Genomic DNA, 19,102 nt, shown 5'->3' with positions numbered 1-19,102 from the left:
ATGTGGGGCTTTGCCGTGTCCCACGCCCACTCAACTGCCGCCGCCTTAATTGCTATACTCATAGACCCCACCCCCTGCCCCACATTTCCCGCTCTCTCTAATTAAGACATTCACAAGCTCGAGTGTTGTCGTTGAGCTCGTTAGTTAGTACATAACTTTTCCTCCGGGCAGCAAAGAGATATGGAGGAAAAGTCGGGGAAAATGGGGTGAAAGTGGGGGCTATGTCAATGTCAACCTTGGGGGCTCCAGCTCAGCTTCCACCTTGAGTTGCCGCAGAAGTTTTTCTTAAAATTTTCGCACTTTTCGCAGATTGCATTTAACGAAGGATAAAGTTTTCACGACTTGACATGCACATGGAAAATTCACCCCTTTTTTGTGTGCGTGTGTGTGTGTAATTAGTCGGGCAAACATTTTAATGCTTTACGCAATTCTAACTAATTAAACTCAAGCAATCAACACCTACACGGGCTTAGCTTTCCCGCTTCTGGCCGACAAGGCAAACTTAATTTCCGCAAAGTGTATCTTTTTCCACGAAACTTTTTGGATAGACCCCCCCTCGCGACTCCACATAATGCTTATTATATTAGGCTGCCCGAAAAGTTTGGAAGCACGAAGGCAGCTTATTTTAATTGCATGATGAATATTAAAATATTTGCTTAATTTATTATTCAAGCATTCGCATTCGTGCGCGCAGCGTAAGCGGTCGTTGTATCCGCACACCTGAATTTCACCTGGAATGTGGGTAGATATTTATATATACTATAAGTGGGTACACATAATTTGGGGCCCTCTCTATGCGAATTTTCGGGGTAAATTCCCACGGCCGAGCTACATACACACGAACATACATATTTAGTTATTTGTGCATAAAGAATTTGCGGCGGGGGTGAATAAAGTGGAGTGGAGCTCAGAGATTTGGGGCTGATGGCGGGTATTCAATTAACATTTTTAACTGGAAACTTATTCCAGCGAATGATTAAGCGTTTGGTTTGAGGACTCCTTTTATGGGAAAATTATATTTCGATGAATTTCGTAGATATTTATTACATGTATTTCAACATTTTGATAAATGCCTTGCAATTATTTTGCCAACAACTTGCAGTTGGCATATTTTTTCCAGCGCATCTTAAGTACAGCCTTGCAATAAAAACTGCATTTAAGTGTTTTTGAGTCGTTGCATAATTTGTATAATTTTTTGTGTTTTTGGGTGGCCGTGTATAAACCGGTTTTTCGCCAAATATGGATCGAACATCAAGAGTCTCCTCTTACGTCACCGTCGACGACCTTGGCCAACCGAAACAAGTGCGGATTAGTGCTAAATAATTATTTATTTAGTTTTTGCGATTGCCCCATTTGTTTAAAATATGCGAGAGCCAAAGGAAAACGCCATCGAGTGCCTGACTAATATGATGATAAATGCTTGCGATGATACGCTTCACTTCAGATCGAGATATTCGTTTGTGCTGATGGATGGCAAGGACATCCGGTTCTGGGGCATTTGAATAACAATATCACAGGCGAGATGTCACCAGTTCGGAGTGCTCGAGATTGGGAATTGATTTGGTCAACCGTTACAGCAGCACAAACAGCAGGGATTCGGATACACAGGAGGAGTCGAGTGAAATGATTCAGCAATCGGAATCGGAATCGCAACGCGTGACCCTTCTCAGTGGGTTGTCCTTGGTCCTCTCCGCCGGATCCTGTTCTTTTTATTGTGGTGTAATGTTTGTTGTTCCAGCGCGTTGACATGTGAGCCAATACTTTTTATTCCCGTTTTTTTTTTGGGAATCTGCCCACCCATGGCCTCTTTGCCGTCTGATGAGACCGCCCACCGATAGAGGAAAATAATTTGAGGGGAAGTCTAGCAAAAAAGAAGCTAACCCAAGCCATCGCCTTTTGTGCGTTTTCGGGCTGGTGGCATATGGTTAGACTCTCCGCAGAAGAACTCAAAAGACAAACAAAACACCCTCGTTTACGCCCAATTTAATTTTCAAGTAGCTTTTTATGGCCTTGTGGCCGGGTATTTTTGAATTTTAGATCTAAATAGCTAAAAGCGAATGGAATAACGGAGTTAATAATCTTTAGAATTGGAAATGAAGGAAAAAATAAGCAGCCAGATATGAGAGCATCATAAAGAGCATATATGAGAGCATCATAAAGATTAGTATCTAGGAGACTTAGAATAATGTAGTCATATATATTTCAGTTGAAAGTATGGAATGGCTATAAGAAGTTTTCGTGGCTAATCAATATATTTCAGATAAGTTACTTGCTGAATACAAATATCCAAACTTATTAGTTGGTAAGCCAATTGTTAAGCTTCTGTAGTGGCAACAGATTCAACCCTTGGTTATATCCGTTTCAGCACCCTCACTCGATCCCTCCCCTTTTCGGCCAGTGTAAACGATTATAAACCCAACGATCTGCTAATTGCCTGCGTGTCATTAAGCCTCCACTTACAAAGGAATTAGACAAACAAACAATAAAATTGATGGCAAGTGTCGCATTTTGTCATCAAGCTGCGACAAAAACAACTGCCAGCAAAAAAATAAAGGAGAAGTGAAAACAAACTGCTTTTCAACCCCTGGCAAACATTTACAAAAATCCAGCAAAACGAGAAATTGCGACAAAATGTCACCCCCAAGTGGGCGATGCCCATGCAGCCATCTCGCTCTCTCCTTTCTCTTGCCTCTCTGTCTAATCCCCTCTGGTTTTCTTTTGGCGACGATGACTAAATTAGCAATTGATTAAGCGGGTTGGGCGAGTGGGTGGCTGGGCGAGCCAGCCAGACAATGACCGCAATGAGAGCTGTAATGACATTAGATGCTTGGCCGGGTGGACAATGCGATTCTTGACTCCCGATCCCTTGTTTTTCGCCTCTCTACAGGATTTGCACTCAGCGAAAAGTCTTACTAATGGCACAAAGAAATTAATATCCATACTATTCGACACTTAAACAACCCTCTTAAAATGGAATATTTCATGTGTATTATATTCTTTCCAGCAAGTATAACTCTAAGAACCTGAGTATATAATATTCAATTCATTTCGTTTTGCAACGAGTTTTTCGTCCAGTGTATTTATGCCATAGACTCCTGTGGCGCTTATCTCTTTATTCTCGACTTTCTGTCTTTTTCCCGTTGGATTTTCCCGACTCACGGGTTATTGAACAGGCGTGCGCAGCGGAAGGCGTTCTACTTAATGTTTTGGATGGAAAACGTTTAAATTCCATTGGCGCACTTCCGGTCAGCGGATGTCGTGTGCGCCAGCGGAAACATTAAGAGAGCAGTCTCCTCCTCCGAGTGCCCACGTCCCAAGGAGGGAATCCCACCCCATTAGATCGCCGACCCCCCGCTAATGATGACGGTCATCATCGAAATGGCCGACACGTGCAATCCCGAGGGCGCCCAGTGTCTAATCATTGGCGGAACTCCCGCCATTGTCTCAGCCATATGTGGGATATGCTAGATGGATATCCTGATGGTATCCTTCGCCAGCGAGTGAATCAGAAGATAAATGACTTGGATGTTAGTGCTGCGAATTGATTTTCGCCGGATGCTTTGATTCGTTTTTATTGGCTGCAATTGTGTAATTAGGCAATCCCAATTCTAAATGCGATTTCTTAGCATGGTTTACTCGGATTTAAATCAGTGCAATTAAAAACGTATAATACCCAAAAATATGCATTTAGTAAGTCGACTCACCTATCGCTGGCATTGCTGCCACCTCCAAAGTTTCCAAAGATGTGGCTTCCAAAAGCGGCCGCCGCAGCCGCCGAAGAGTGCGGCATCTGGGGGGCGTGTGGGGTGGTGGGCGTGGGCGTGGATGAGGCCGAATTGTTGGAGGAGGCCGCCATCCTGGAGCCCGTGGTCAGGGACATGGGTCCGCCCACCTCGATGGGTGAGTCGGTGTTCCGCGAGTTCGAGGGGCTGCTCGGCCCCTGACCACCGCCTCCGACCAGGGGCGTGTGCTCCCGTTCCCTGTGCATGCCCGAGGGGGAGGGGGATCCGGCACTGATGGAGCCCAGCGACTGGGAGGCAGAGTGCGGGGTGGCGGTCAGCTGGTTGGAGGACAACGGGCGCTCGTTGTCGCTGGAGTCCAAGTGCAAGCCACCGCCAGGGCTGCGGGAATGGGAGTGGGAATGCGAGTGGGAGTGCTGCTGCTCCATTTGCCCGTTGGCCAGCGGACTGTGCGATCTCTGACGAGGCGGCAAGTCATCCATGTCATCGTCTATTTCACCCGTTATGTCTGGCGAGGATTCACGGGAGTCGTGCAACTGAAGAGGTAGAGAAGCAATAATTTAAATATGTAAATATTCATTGCTTAATTTTAAGGACTCCGTTGCCATCTTGTAATTCAATTTACTTACCTTATCTAAGGAGCTGCTGCTCTCTCCATTTTCCCGCTTCCGCTGCTCGTCCTTGAGGCGCTCTGCCTTGCGCCACTTGGCCCTACGGTTCTGGAACCAGACCTGCGGTTTGGCAAAATGGAAAACTCGAATGAAATTGAGAAAGTTCCGAAGCAAATTGCCATGATATGGCCACATGTCTATTATTATTTATGCCACGGGGCGAGTTGGGCCCTCGTTGACTGCCGTTCCAGCCAATGGAAAATTGAAAAACTTTCCCCGCATACAGATGAAATTTTCCACCTCAGAAACTTTAACAATTTGCTGTGGCTGCGCCACCCCGAAAAATGAAAATGTTTGCGTTTCCCTTTGTCTCTCCGGCCAATCTAAGACGTACCATAAACAAACAAAATCAGATTTTCAATTTTCCCCAGAAAGACAAAACAAATTTTGCCCGTAATCAGCGCCTAAATTGGCCGGTGGATGGCGGCGATAACGGTGGAGTTTTCCCGGTGGGCGGGGCACCTCACACACACACACACACATGGAACATGGCCGCCCTGCTCTAATGAGGTTCAATCAAGACAATGCCTTGGCATCCTTAGACACATCCTTTGGATTGCTTGCTTATGCGCGCGTGCTTCCTCTTTGTGCCCCCCATTTTTGCCCCCTTTCCTCAGCAATTTTCCTTACTTCCCGTTCGTTTCGTTTGCTTTTAGTTCCGGTTTGCGTTGATTCCCCAGCTTAGAGCGCCCTCTAATGGGATTTCCTCCTGCTCGGGCGCCATCTTGAATGGAAATCACTCTCTATGTGCTGTCTGTGTGTGAGTGCGTGTGTGTGTGTGCAAGTAAGTTTCCTAATCAAAATTCAAATTAGACATTGTGCAAAAGTTGGCATTTTGGCTTCATTGTTGTAATCATAACGCAGATAAAACAATTTCAGCATACTTTGCCCTGCAGGCGAACACCCCATCCTCTCCAGCTTTCTCTCTGCCAGCCGCCATGTTTCCCCAGACTTCCCCAGTGTGCTCCTGCTCCTGCTCCCGTATTTTTGCTGGGCAAACAATAAATTGCGCACAATCCAACCCCCAAAAGGGAGGACTCCACCGACACCCATCCCGCCCAGAAAAAAGAGAGCACCCACAACCCTCCACAGCGAGTTCGGAACTTTGCCAGTCTTCCTCGTTTTTTGGTGGTGACGCCCACCAGTTACTTAATACAATATTTATGCCATAAGCACATTACCAATAAAATATGGCTGCATAAACTTTTTTCTCTCTGTACTGTGTGGTGGTAGGTGGAGAAAGAGACAGACAGATGAGGCGAGAAAGAGAGCAAAGCGAACGATAAAAGCGGCTTCTCCTTCTGACTGCTCCTGTTATTATGGCAAAAATTGAATAATGAATAACAATTGTGGCGTCTGTCTCCCTCCCTCCGGCAGTTGCCATCTCACTCCCTCGTAATCATAATTTCATGCACAATTTTCTTTTGTTTTATTACACACAAATTTAACGTGTTTCTTGTTTATTCAATTCGCTTGGTTTAGTTTCTTGATTGCTTGCTTGGAATTACTTTTCAAAGTGGATGGGTCACAGGACCTGTTCAAATATATAGAAAATAGAATTTTCAAATTTCATTGTTTGAAGCAAATTGGCCAAAAGAAAGGCAGTCGGGATTATGAAATATATCAAGTCTGTGGGAAAAGAGGGCATACTTTTAGGGAGCCGCTTTTATCTTTACCATGTAGATTTCGGGTAAGTAAAACAAAGCTGTAGATTTTTTTAGTTTGGGTGGCAATTATTAATTTTTAATTCAGGCAAACACCAATTTGAAGCTACTACCTATATTTTTCCCTAGATATATCGCCCCACTGCACATGTCTCCTCTTATTAATCATCTCCAGAACCCCTCGACCCACTTCAAGTAATTTATTTACCCAAGCTAACGCCCAAAGCGATGTAAATTTCTCATAATTTTTGAAGAACAATAAACAAAACAATTATTCATGGACTCGGCAAACACAATTTTTGCGGTTGCAAGTTACAAAAACCGATTTGCCATGAAAACGAAAACAAATAAGCGAGCAAGCAAGCGGGTAGCGTTAACAATACAAAGTTGTTACAACAGCGAATTACACACGGAAAACAACACACAAGCTGAAGGAAACAATGGAAACACCAGGCAGGAGCCGGGGGAAAATCCGGGAAAAAAGGGCGAGGATGCAGGAGGTCGTCTGTGGGGTAATTACGGACAAGTGCGCACCATTAGCTTCCGCAAACAGTTTGTTCCGATCCCGGAACACTCAATGCAAACAACACCCAGGGACTGAGTAGCAAGGACCAAGGACCAGAAACCAAGGACCTCGATGACGCAGCTCAAGTGGAATGAATGAACAGATGTGTTAATATCAAACGCATTTTGCTGCCGGCTAAACCGAACCCTTTGCAACAATAATTGGGCTACCGCAGCAGCCAACACCCTGCATATCACCACCCCTTTCCCAGCAATCCCGGAATCCTCGGTTCCTTCCCCTGAAAACCGCCCATATCCTGAGGCCAACATAAGGCGGACTCGATGCGATTCGACGGCCATCAGCTTGGATCAGCGTTAAAGGATTACTCGAGCAAATGCAATTATTTGACAGTCAGCCCAGTACACTTGGATAAATAATTAATAGTTCTGAACTCTTTCTTCATCACTTTTAAGCTATGAATAATTGATGATTCAAAGATGAGTAGATTATTTGATAAGCTACTTCTGATCCAAAGTTTCTAGAACTAAGATTCATTTTTGTTTTTTTATTTGTTTTTTCCAGTGCACTTCCTTGCACCCCCTTCCCACCACTCCTCATCATCTTTTGTGGTTTTTTCTCTCGAACAGTTTCTCACATCGCCACTTGGGAGCTCTGTGATTATAATAAATTATCAATTATTGGCATTATATGCGGTAGCAGCCCTTTTGCGGTGGTTCGAGTGGGTGGTGCCACATTTCCGATTGGGTGGCTCCATGGTGGGTGGGTGTATCCCAGCCGAATTGTCATGCTGCAGCACATTAATTCTAATCGAATTAGTTATGTATGAGGTGCGTAGTTGGAAATGTGAGAACCGGTAATCGCAGCGGGTTAACGACTTCATTATTTATCGCCTCAGACTGGAAATTGATAACTAATGTTTTGGGGGCGCAGTGGGCTTATTGCCGATATTATTATTATTAATGTATGGCCATGCCCCAAGGAATTTGATTGGAAGTAGCTAGTCGATAGGGATTTTGAAACTTAATCATTGCGTTAAGTTAAAGACGGCCACCTTCATAACAGTAGTTATTTCATGAAGTTTTCATCAAGTAAACCACTTACACTTCATCGCTTAATGCTATGCAAATCTGTTCAACAGTATTTTGCTCGTGAGTAAGTTATATTCCACCCTCTGTGTGTTTTCCTCCGCTTTCATTCCATTCAAAAATCAAATTTCCCACTCATTTATCAATCAATATCAGTTATTAGAAGGGCTCTACTGCATTAGCTCGACTTCAAAGTGCTTTGTCCTTGTCAGGTGGGTCCGCTGAATATACATATATATACGTATATCCCTGATCCAGCTGGGTCCCGGGCCTTAGCCGTAAGCTCACTGGGATATACATTAAGTAAATGATTTTTGCATTGAACTCGAGAGGGAAAAACCGGAGAGACACGGTCTTTATCCGGGGCATCAAAAATTGACAGATGAAAAAATCCCGTGGAAAACGTATCAGGTTACAGGCAAGTGAGCGGCTAAACCGGAGTGCCGGGGATGCTGGTGAATCAAGCGAAGTACACAATAAATTTTATTATAAAATTTATTTCCGCCACGCCGTTGTGCGGGCCACCAAAAAAAACAGTAAGGAAAGAGCAACGAAAAATGTGTCAAAATGCGAATGCGGTTGGAAAGTGCTCGGTGCGGCGGTGCACACCCTCATCAAAACATTTGGCATTCATTCCATTATCGAAATCCCAGACTAAGCTGTCCAGTCGAAATGTTTTTCGGTTTTTTCCACAATTTTCGCCGCAATTTCGTTTAAGATATCCGGACACTGCAAACTCGGACCACAAAAGTTGGTAACAAACTGGCAGGTTCTTTCCTTTTGGTTGGTGAGGGGGAGGGTGGTTTCGACCCTATAAACTTGTAATTTTGTTAGGCTGACAAGTACACGTGTTTGCGACAAGTGTCCCATTGCCGTATATTATATTTACAAATATCAAATTGCCAGCATTTTTTTATACGGCAAATTGAATTGAAAGTATCTGGTTACGCCTGGGAAAAAAAGCTCGGACTAATTGTGCCGGAAATAGAAAAATGGAGAGGATGTCGTAACGCCACCAAAGTGTTTTAATAGCCACCAAAGTGTGCGTGGGTTTCGCGACAAACGTGTCTAGTTAGTGTGGCATCCTCATTAAGTTTCTGCTTCTGTTTCAGGTTCCATTTCCATTTCCATGTGCATAATTTGCTTTCGGCCTCAGAAACGACGTGCTCGAGTGGCCGGAGATTCGCCATTCCACCCACCCAAGATCTCCGGAGATCTCTGCTTCCACTTCCCCCAAAGTAGATCCGCTAATTGTCATTTTAATCTGACAAATGCAGCTGCAAGCCCATGCAAATTGCCCTCGCTCTTACCTCTTTCGTGAAAACTCATGTGCCAGCGAACAATCTTTTCCTGACTTAATTTCGCATTTGAATGCAAACGCCTTCGCTCGAGTGTCGGAAAAGTGATTCTAATTTTGGCTACAATTGCCCGAAATTAATCATGAATAATGTAAAAAGGTTAGAATCGTTCCGTGCAACGGAAAAGCTCGGATTAAGGTGGAAATAATTACACTTAAGTGTAACTGCTGACACTGATTTGATCTTCAAAGATCACAGTTTTCATAAAATACACTATTATGAAGTATTTTCAGTACATTTTGATGGCTTCAAGCCAAGGAAAACTCCTCTACAACTCCGAGATGGAAAAATCAATTTGATTCGGCTGACGAACGAAGGCTTTCCAACCGGCGAAGGATACCGATTTGCTTTCCACTTTTCTTCACTTTATTTTCGCATTTTATGTTTTTATATTTTCCCTGTTAACGCTTAAGAACTTTGCATATTTTGCCGCTTCGCCTCGTTCTGGCTTTCTGGGTATAGGAAATATTTTTTTAAGACACTTATTGCATTAGGCTGGCTACATGCCACCCCAAAAACCCAAACCCGTTGGTAATCCCAGAATCTGTGGGCCTGTTCAGCATGCATATGCATTATTAATCGGTCCGGGGAAGGGGAAGTTCCAGATGGGAGGAGAGATTTAGAAGACCAAGGGCTTTGATCAGGCGGCGTGACCGTTCTAAGGTAGTCCTACACTTATATACTTATGAAATTTGATATGAATTCGCCAACTTCTTGAATTCCTCCACTTTTCTCGCAACTCTTCATGTTTTTGCATAATTTGGCCCAAAGAGGTCAGCAAATCGGTGGAAAAGAGTTATACTTTTGCTTACCTGAACCCGTGCTTCGGTCAGGTTGATTTTCATGGCCAGATCCTCGCGAGTAAACACATCCGGATAGTGGGTCTGGGCAAAGGCCGTCTCCAGCTCCTCCAGCTGGCCGAAATTAAAAATTAAAGAACATTTTCTTTGCGCTTTATGTTTTCCCCGACTTACCTGTTGCAGTGTGAAGGTGGTGCGATTTCGACGCTGCTTTCGCCGGACAAAAGTCTCATCGTGTATGGCAGGATGATACGAGTAGCTGGTATCTGGGGAATAGCAGATAGCAGAAAGCAAGAGGTATTAGCCACGTGAGGTGTTGCATTAGCCTCCTAATTCAACTAGTTGCACCGAGGTGTAGGAGCATGAGTGCCACTAAGCTGGGATTTGTCTTCTCCAGCGTCGCCGAGCACTAAGTAGTTTAGCAGGATTTTGTAAGGATGTTTGAAAGAATCATAAACGAGATTTGTAAATGAAGAAAATGAAGAAATTTAAAAGGCGTAAAAAGAAGCACAAGGCTTTGTAATTTGGGAATCCAAAAGACATAACAAATTATATATTATATTATTTAAATTTAATCCAAATATATATTTAGTTGTTTCGCTTTCTTTTCAATTATATTCCTCTTGGTTTTTCAAACCCTGAGTTATTTAAAGCCATTACATAGAATGCCATTATTATTTTCAATATCTTCAGTGAAGCCGAAGTTTTCTCTAAATTTTAAATGACCCAACTATAACTGCCTTGGAATTCATTCATGCCAAAAGTTTTTCTCCGCTGCCGTGCCCTTGCTGGAAAACCCAACCCCTCCTCCAAATTTTCCTTGTCCACTTGGCTTTTGCTGAAAGCCAGCTGTTGCCAAAAATTGCAGGCTAATTGAATTTTCTAGCAGCAGCGCCATTTTGTATGCTACGAAATATTTTATAACTGCCTTTTGAGCCAGAAAGAGAGAGACACAGAGGAAAAGGAAAGGCGTTGACAGCTCCACTTGACCTCCGCCCCAAAATGCCCGGTTTTTCACCCCCCGGAAAATGGAAAACCAAAGTCGAAAGTCGAAAGGCGGAAACTTTGTCGGACCTTTTTCACAACGGACTTTCTGTTCGTTCGTGTTGTAAAATTAATTTTCAATTTGATTTTAAATAAATAATTAGCTGGCAAATTGCAAAATTTAATTTTAATTTTCTTCTTGCCAAAGCCGAGTAAGCTGTCCGTCTCTTTCTCTCCGGCCCCCTCCGTCTCTTTCTGTGTCTCTCTGCCTGTGTGTTAACTTTTTTGGGGGCTCTAATCCGATTAGCTGAAATGTTGTTACTTTGGCATTCATTTTCGCCAGGCCGAAGGTCGTCCCACAACCACCCCCTTATCCTTATTCTCAGTTCCCTAGAGACTCTCTGTAATGCGCACTAATGCTGTTTGCCATGTTGTCCTCTATCTCTATTTCTCGGCAAGTGTCGCTATTCCTGCCATCGATTAATATTTAATTATGAAAATAATTACAAAATGTTTCGGCTTCTTTTGCCATCAGGCTCTCAGGTAAGCCCTAGGATATGCTCTATATATCCTGCTAATGAAGCACGTATTTGGGGCCTAAATCAAGCAATCAAAGAGGTACGCAAAAGCCATAGACGCAGGCTAATCGAATAGTCGATGAGTTGAGCTCCGGGCAATCAGCATAATTTTCCGAAGGGCCTGGGAAAAGTTAGGTGCCCATTAGAGCTGGCATCGTGAAGTGGGTGCTAAGCCTTGCCTCTATCTAAAAATTGATGTATTTATAAGAAACGAGGCACTTACTACCTAAATTTCAGGATCTAATTAGTTATTTTTTATGATCTTAAGTTTGTCGCTTTTATTTTACCCCCATATCCATCTGTATAATCACGATCACGACCTCTCCCATTCCGCCCATCACCAGTTCATTCGGCTGCACTGCAATTTTCTTGCTAATCAAATTCCTTGCAGCCAATAATTGCCTAAAATGCAAATGGAAATGCCCCAGGATGGCCGGAAAATGCTTCGGGCCGAAAAAGAAGACCAGAGCATGTTCCACTGACGTTCAAGCGGCTGGCAATTAGCACAATTAGGTTTCGAGTGCAAATCCCAGAGCGCAGAGCCAAAGCTGCCCAAAAACCGGGCAATAAGAATTTCATGCTGAAAGCTTTGGCCAAAACCCGAGCCAATGGAGGATTTCCACCACCCCATTTAGCCCGTATTTCCCATTTCCCAGCTCGAACATCAAACGTCATGCAGCAGCACCGGCAGCAACAACAAGTCAACTAACCGCACTTGTCAGGAAGACAGGATTAACAAATCCTTGTTGCCAAATTGATTCAAAAAGTACGCAAAGGGGCGCAGACAAGCCAGTCAGTCAGCCAGCCAACCATCTATATCTGTACATCCCTCTCTGCCACACAAGCAACCCGTCTCATTGTGCACTGAGAGAAAAGTTGGAATGTTCGTACGCCACTTGAAAATGTTTCTGTGTCTATGAGGTATGAAAATAATTTAATCCAGAAAGTCAAAGTAGCTGCAACATTGGCTCTTTCGCTTTCATATACTACTAATCGATTTATTACAACTCGGTATAGATTTCTTTCAGTGCACTAAAGCTGCTCTGCGTCTGCTCGTTAGCTGCGCCGGTAATGGGAGATAATTCAATTTTTAAACATTTGGCATAACAAGCGAAACCATCATTAAGGGATTTTCGGTCTGGGAGCAGTCAAGTCAAGAGTCCTTGCAATCAGCTCGACCCCGCCCACACGGCTAGTCACCCAGCTCCGCCCACCACACGAATCGTATCCGTAAGATACATGTCTGCAACTTTGTCTGCCGACTCGGTTGCTGTATCTACACGGGGCCAAAATCAATTCTCATTCGATTTCAGTTTCGCTTACTTAATCTGAGAGCCAGGAATTAGCATTCATTATAGTTTTCCTTGACTGGCCTAGTTTCCAGCAGCTGCCAGGACTCAAGGATTCCCCCTGCATAAGGTCGAATTCCCTTGGAAAGTGTCACCGTTTCGATTTCACTGCTTGAAAGTCCGGGCACGCGTTGGCAAAAATTTTAAATTAGTTTAGCAATTGAGAAACATTCTCGGTGTCAGTTCTCCTTGGGGTGGCTTCTTCTCGAGGGGAATGGAGTGGAGTGGAGTGTCACGTCAAGGAATCACGAATTGGAATCTCGAAAAACAGCGAGCAAATTGAATTAGCTATGCAAATGTGCTGTGGAATTTTTATTTTGATTTGTGAGCCATATTTACTGGTTGCGTCATTGGCGGAAGGGGAGAAAGCACACCTAAGTGGATTCGCAACGGGAATTTGAACTGAGCTAAGTGATTTTGAATTGAACTTTGTGGGAATGTCTTCATATAAGATATATAATATTTTAATATTCCTGAATCTCTATTGTAAGGCACACTTGATAAGGAATCGAGGAACAGGACTCCAATTATCCGCTTGGCAAATTGAATTAGGCTGTCGCAAATCAAAAGTGACAGTCCCTTCGAGGACCTTGGATGATCCTTGAGGGAGCCTAAATGGAACATAAGTTATCGCCTCGCCGTCCGTCCATCCGTTCGTCATATTGAATCAGTCAGCAGCAAATAGAATTTGCACCTGATTAGGATTACGGGCCAGGGCAAACGTGCCAAGATGTTACGTAATGCGTTCGTAAGTCGCCATCTAATCCCATTAGATGGCGCACATTCCCCAAAGAGATGAATACCAGCGAAAGGCGGCGACCGCCCACAAAATGCACTGCAATTTGCGGTGGGGCTTAGTTGGTTGGGGGACACCCACTTTTATATATAGATGTTGCGGTTGTTAGACGGCGGTTCCTTTTATGGCTAGTGGCTGGGAAAAAATCAATAAACTATTCCGTCGGCGGCGGATGGCGCTTTGATTTATGATTTTCGATAAATGCCTCAGCACTCAGGCTCAATCTGTCGAAATCTGTCGCCGCATTCCGATTGCGAGTGTCGAAGGAAAATTTGCATGCCAAAGCATTAACGCTTTGCCATTCGATAATTGCATGAAATGAAATCTGAAATCCAAAATTCCCCACACTACCCCATCCATCCCTTCCCCCAGCGCCCTTTTTGGCTACCCAATTCCAATTCCAATTCGAATGGATCGCTTCACTTTTCGACACGTTCACGTTTGCTTGACTTTGCCTTTGGTTTGGCCACTCCTTTGCTCCGAAAATCCCCTCCTGCACTGCATGCGAATATCGATTGAGTTGCCCATGCTTTTTTTTATTCAATTATAGTTATATGGCAGTGGAGGTGCCTGCCTCTGGTCCTCCGGTTCTGGATTCCGGTTCCTCGATTCTGGAGTGCCAGCCAAAGTTGATTGGTCGGTGGGGCATGGAACTGGGCCAGGGATTGGGGCTGTGACTGGGAGTAGGGAATCATTCTGGGTGACGAGCGGTGGGCAGTGGGAAATCGAATTGCCCCGCTGTGGGTTTTCTTTGCACCCAATTCATCGAAATAGCGTTTAATGGAATTTTTCTGCAGCCCCGTCAGTGCAGGGAGAGAGATTTTCCGACTTTTTGGCATTTTTAGAAAAATAATTTGTTCACTAGATATTTTGACAAGAAACTAGATATTATATACCAGATACCAGTATCTCAATATTTTCTCACTTCCATTTCGCATACCACTTACCCTTCGACCGAGTGGCAAACTTTTCGAGGCAAACAGCCAACTACCGACATGTGCGACCATGAAATCTGATATGCCACATGGGGAATGGGAACAAGGAGCACTACCCTGCGTGCAACGTGCTGCTAATAGAATAATTCGTTAATGTAACTACTCGATGCGGAGATACAATAATCCATTGACAACAGACAAGGAAGAGCAGAGGCGGCTGCGATTATCTCTGGCTTTTTATCTAAATTTAATTCGATGCGAACGAGAAGATTGCACTTTTGGCAGTTGGAAGTCCATCTGTTCCAGCAGATGATGTTGCGATACGTAAATTACTTAATAGAATTAGGGTGGGTTGAAGTGCGTTAAAGTGCGAATATAAAAAGTAACACATCACAACTCATAACTACGAATCGAATTAATATTTTTTTTAAATGAATCGATATAAAATTGGAATCATTTTCAATTAGTTATTTCTGTTATTTATAATCTATCAAAAGAGATATCCTTATATATTATCTTATATACTCACATGGATGGGTGGCGGCGAAGGGGTAGTCGAGGGTGGGCAGACGCGGCGGGTGGGGGCCGCAGGGATGGAGGGCTGGGGGGCACTGGTAGCAAAACATTCCTCTGCCCGCGGCTGCAGGACCGAGCTGAAATGGAAATAGTTATCAATATCGAAATAGTAGTGTAGAATCGATGGGGGAATCAAAGGGATGGGTTACTCATCAACGATCGAAATTGAGAAAAAGAATCTTTAAATTGCATGTAATTTTGATAAATTCACTTGGCAATCACGCCATGACAACGCGATCATCATCATTTGTGATAATGACGATGATGATGAACGAGAAACTTGTAATTTAAGTGCACAATTGAATTGGAGACAGAGACATGCGGGTATTGGCATTCCTCCTGTTGGCTTTTTGTGGGGCGACTTTGCGTCGCCTTTAATGTTGTCATATGCACCTCAAACTCAATTCGATTCAATTAAAGGCAATTACGGACTTCTGACAAATTATCCACAATCGATTTCATCTGCTTTTGCATCTCGGATGGCTCTCGATTCTGGCTGCATTGTGTGTCGTTGCATACAATTAAATTGTCCTCAAACGAATCAATTGATTTAAATTAATTGCATTTGCCGCAAAAGACTCGCCATATAACTATGGCCGCAACTGTAACTGCTCTTGATGAACTCACTTCAGTTATGAGTCGATGTTTTGCGATCGCCTGGCGCCGCCTTTCCCAATGCATCTTGCAGCTTAATTAGTCGAGGAATTTCTCCCTACGCTCATATTCAAGGGGAGGGATAGTTGAACCGCATCTTTCAGATACACAAATGGGTAGGAAACGAAGTCACAGTGTCAAGCTAGAGATGGCCAGATAGCCAAGATCAGCGAAAGGCGCTGAGAAAGTGCACTCTTCAATGAAATTGATATCGGTGGGAAAATTGTGTGGCACATATACGTAATGGTTTCATCAGTCTAACCATCTTGAAATTAAATTTCAAAATGGATAGTTTCTTTTTTAAGGGAAATGTAACACATTCCTTCATACATAAATTATAGTCCATTTGCCACACACACTTTATGCAACATTTCTTTATGCATACATGTTGACAGGTCAATTTCCTGTGTTGTTGCAACGATGTAGCTTTCCTCCTTTTTTGGCTATCCCGCTGCATTTCAATTAAAATTAATTGTAACTTCTATATGACACATTATCCACACACAAGGCCCATCAGCCCAAACCGCCGAATCAGTTGCACCATCCGGATTACAGGTGGGTTCGCCGCCTTGCTGTGTGCCGACATTTTAATTTATTTGAGTAAATTTGTTAAAAAAATTGTATGAATTTTATTTATGGTGCTCGCCACACGACTGTTGGCACAAGCACCCACAGCACCACCCCCTGCACCATATACCACCCAACGCCCACCACCCACCGCCCAGTGCACCACAAGTGTTAGCATATCATGTTACAGACTATTTCCGCCAAATTTACACACGCAAAATAATTTAACGTGCTCAGCGGCAGCGCGTGTCCTGCCTACGCTTGTATCCTGATTGCACTGAGAAAATCTGGTGAGCTTAAGCCAGAAAGTGCTGAAAAATAACTAGTTGCTTCCCTTAAATTCATTAATTACATTTGAAATTCGCTCATTAAAGAAATAGAAACTCTTAATGGCTTTTTGATTATTTTTTAAGTGTATTACTCTATATTCACAAGTAGAACAGATCTAGATCGTAATTTTTCTAAGTGTCCTTATACAGCCTCCTGTTTCCTGGTCGCAGATGTGTCCGCGTTCCCAAAAGTCAAGCCCCGACAAGTGGCGCCAATAAATTTCCATTTAGTGCGGGAACGAGTGGGGCACGCCCCCCGAACCTGCCGCCCCTTGTGCGACGCCCTCCTTTTCGGCCACGCCCCCTGTTCGCTCGCCGAGGGAAGGCATTCCATTAGAATTGTGAGAATTTGTAATTTTGCATAATTGTTATATTTGGAGTCCGTCGGCCGCAAAACTCATTTGCCAAATGGAAAATTGCCATTTCGTGTCTAATGTTGCACATGCGGCCTGCCAGTTGGCAACTGGATGCCTGGATGGTTTGGCCCAGGTCCACAGGAACTGGTTGCAAAGTTTTAGTGGCATCGCCAACAGAGGGATTTGCACGGTGTTGGGGCTTTTGGGGCTGGCAGGCCGTTACTGGTGTTGTTAGTGAATTAATTTCCAGTGAATAATTTATGCTGAATTATTTTGGACGTATTAAATAGGCACAGCAGAGGAGCTTTTGCGGTGCCCACTAGTGGAGCAGAGTAGAGTGGAGCAGAGTGGAGTAGAGTGGAGTACCCGGATAATACTCCCATGTGCATGTGCGGACGGAAAGCCCTTACTTGTGTTGGACCTTGGGGCGTTACATTTAAATCAAATCAAAATGCTATTTCTGAAATTGATTTTTGAAATTTTAATGTCCGGATCGTGGCCCGGAGATTATGAAAGCAAGCCCACTGCAATGTGGAATGCTGATATGGGCCTAATTAGTTGGCACAACTACTCGTACGAGACACAAATTGGACAGGGCTTTTACTTTTGCTTAATTCGCACTTGCAGGGACATTTTGGCAGTAGTAGAACCTTATGAAGTATTAAATATGCAAAAACGCGTAGAAAACTAATAAAGGCATGACGTTTTTAGCATTTAAGATTTATGTGCAAATCTTCAGTCGCTTTGTGACAGCAGAGAAACCAGGTTCAAGTTGCAAATAAGAACTTACAATGCTATATTTTGTCATATTATTTGCCATATTTTCATTTCTTGCACTTGCCCAAGGGCAAAAAGATCGTGAGTAGTTAGTAAACCACCATTGACCATTATTAACTGCTGCTAAATTTCTTTCAAACAGCAATGTGCAGGAATAAACCTTTTGCAGTTGGAAAATGTAAGCAAATTATTACAGGATACACGTTTACACCGGAAAAAAAACGGTGTTCGAAATTCTCTGCTGAAGGCTGTCGAGTTACTGGTAACTTTTTTAACACACGACAGCAATGCGTGGAAAAATGCTGGGACGAATATCAAGATCTCGTCGAGTTTCAGAAAAACCTATTAAATTTACTTGCCGAAATTCCTGAAGAATAAATTTAATTGAAATGAAGTTTGAATACATTTTGGGGAAACCTTTTTGTGATGGTTTCGATGTTACTATAAAAATATGGTTTATTTGTCAATATATAAGTTCATTCATATTTTATTACTTTATAAATATCAAAAGTTATGGTTTAGTGTATTAAATGTCATTAATTCAACAACTTGTACAATACTTCTTAGCGAAAAGGTGTATTTTTTTCATTAATATTTATCCCATCTTAGTTTAAATTCAAAATTTAATTGGCTATTTTTACACCTTGAATGTAGTCAAGCAATTAATGTGCAAATACGTTTATTTTATGACGAACCGTAATAGAAGGTGAACTGAACTTATTAAGATTTTAGCAATAAGTACAGAAGACTAAGCCCGTTTCAGACCAGTAATACAGTACACTTTAGTCATTTTGAACCAACGCAAGCAGATAGTGTGCATATCGTGAAAATGAAGTTCGTGATATTGCTATCCTTGATGTGCATCGGAATTGTTTATGCCCAAAAACAGTCGGAAGGTGAATATTACTTTACCTTTTTGCTTATTTATTTACTTTATATATTTTCTCCCATTTAGTCAAATGCTTCATGGACGCCATTCCTGTGGGGGAATGTGGTAGTCGGATTATAGGGTATACCTATTCGAGTGTGAGAACCCGTTGCGTAAACTATGAGACCATAGGTTGCGAGGTCATCGGAAATTTCTTCACCAACAGGAATGTGTGTGAGGCCAAATGCAAGCCCCCGATCAGTTTTAGAAACAATCCATTCAGTTATTACGTTGAAAGAGCCTATGACCAGGGCCGCGATACTTTAAGTCGAATCTTGACTCTACCTAGGTAAAATAATTATGTGGATGAAATAAAGAATAGCGATTTCATTGCGCTGATATTAAATCGTAAAATAATTGCTTTGTATTTTATTAATATGCAAATTACATTCTCATATTTTTAATGCCGAATCTAATGTGGTCTATATC

The 19,102-nt window shown here is 43.0% G+C and overlaps 3 protein-coding genes across 3 annotated transcripts in view; 2 read left to right on the top strand and 1 right to left on the bottom strand.

Annotated features, from left to right (window-relative positions):
- LOC6613266 (homeobox protein aristaless) overlaps positions 1-19,102 on the bottom strand; it is a 29,312-nt gene that overhangs the window by 3,769 nt on the left and 6,441 nt on the right. Inside the window, exons 2-6 of the mRNA XM_002037707.2 lie at positions 15,016-15,139; positions 10,019-10,110; positions 9,857-9,958; positions 4,370-4,471; positions 3,705-4,276 (exon numbers count right to left, since the gene is read on the bottom strand). Coding sequence (XP_002037743.2) covers positions 3,705-4,276; positions 4,370-4,471; positions 9,857-9,958; positions 10,019-10,110; positions 15,016-15,112 — 965 coding nt within the window. The 5' untranslated portion in view covers positions 15,113-15,139. The remainder of the gene's footprint in view (positions 1-3,704; positions 4,277-4,369; positions 4,472-9,856; positions 9,959-10,018; positions 10,111-15,015; positions 15,140-19,102) is intronic.
- LOC116801777 (kunitz-type serine protease inhibitor homolog beta-bungarotoxin B chain) lies at positions 17,709-18,139 on the top strand. Its single transcript, XM_032723240.1, has 2 exons — positions 17,709-17,826; positions 17,888-18,139. The coding sequence occupies exons 1-2, from the start codon at positions 17,760-17,762 to the stop codon at positions 18,121-18,123; spliced, it is 303 nt and encodes a 100-aa protein (XP_032579131.1). The 5' UTR covers positions 17,709-17,759; the 3' UTR covers positions 18,124-18,139.
- On the top strand, positions 18,499-19,030 carry LOC116801786. The gene is made up of 2 exons (XM_032723299.1): positions 18,499-18,641; positions 18,701-19,030. The coding sequence occupies exons 1-2, from the start codon at positions 18,575-18,577 to the stop codon at positions 18,964-18,966; spliced, it is 333 nt and encodes a 110-aa protein (XP_032579190.1). The 5' UTR covers positions 18,499-18,574; the 3' UTR covers positions 18,967-19,030.

This window comes from Drosophila sechellia, chromosome 2L (genome assembly GCF_004382195.2).
Source record: "Drosophila sechellia strain sech25 chromosome 2L, ASM438219v1, whole genome shotgun sequence".
Taxonomy (NCBI): domain Eukaryota; kingdom Metazoa; phylum Arthropoda; class Insecta; order Diptera; family Drosophilidae; genus Drosophila; species Drosophila sechellia.
This window is presented reverse-complemented; position numbering and strand designations above follow the sequence as displayed.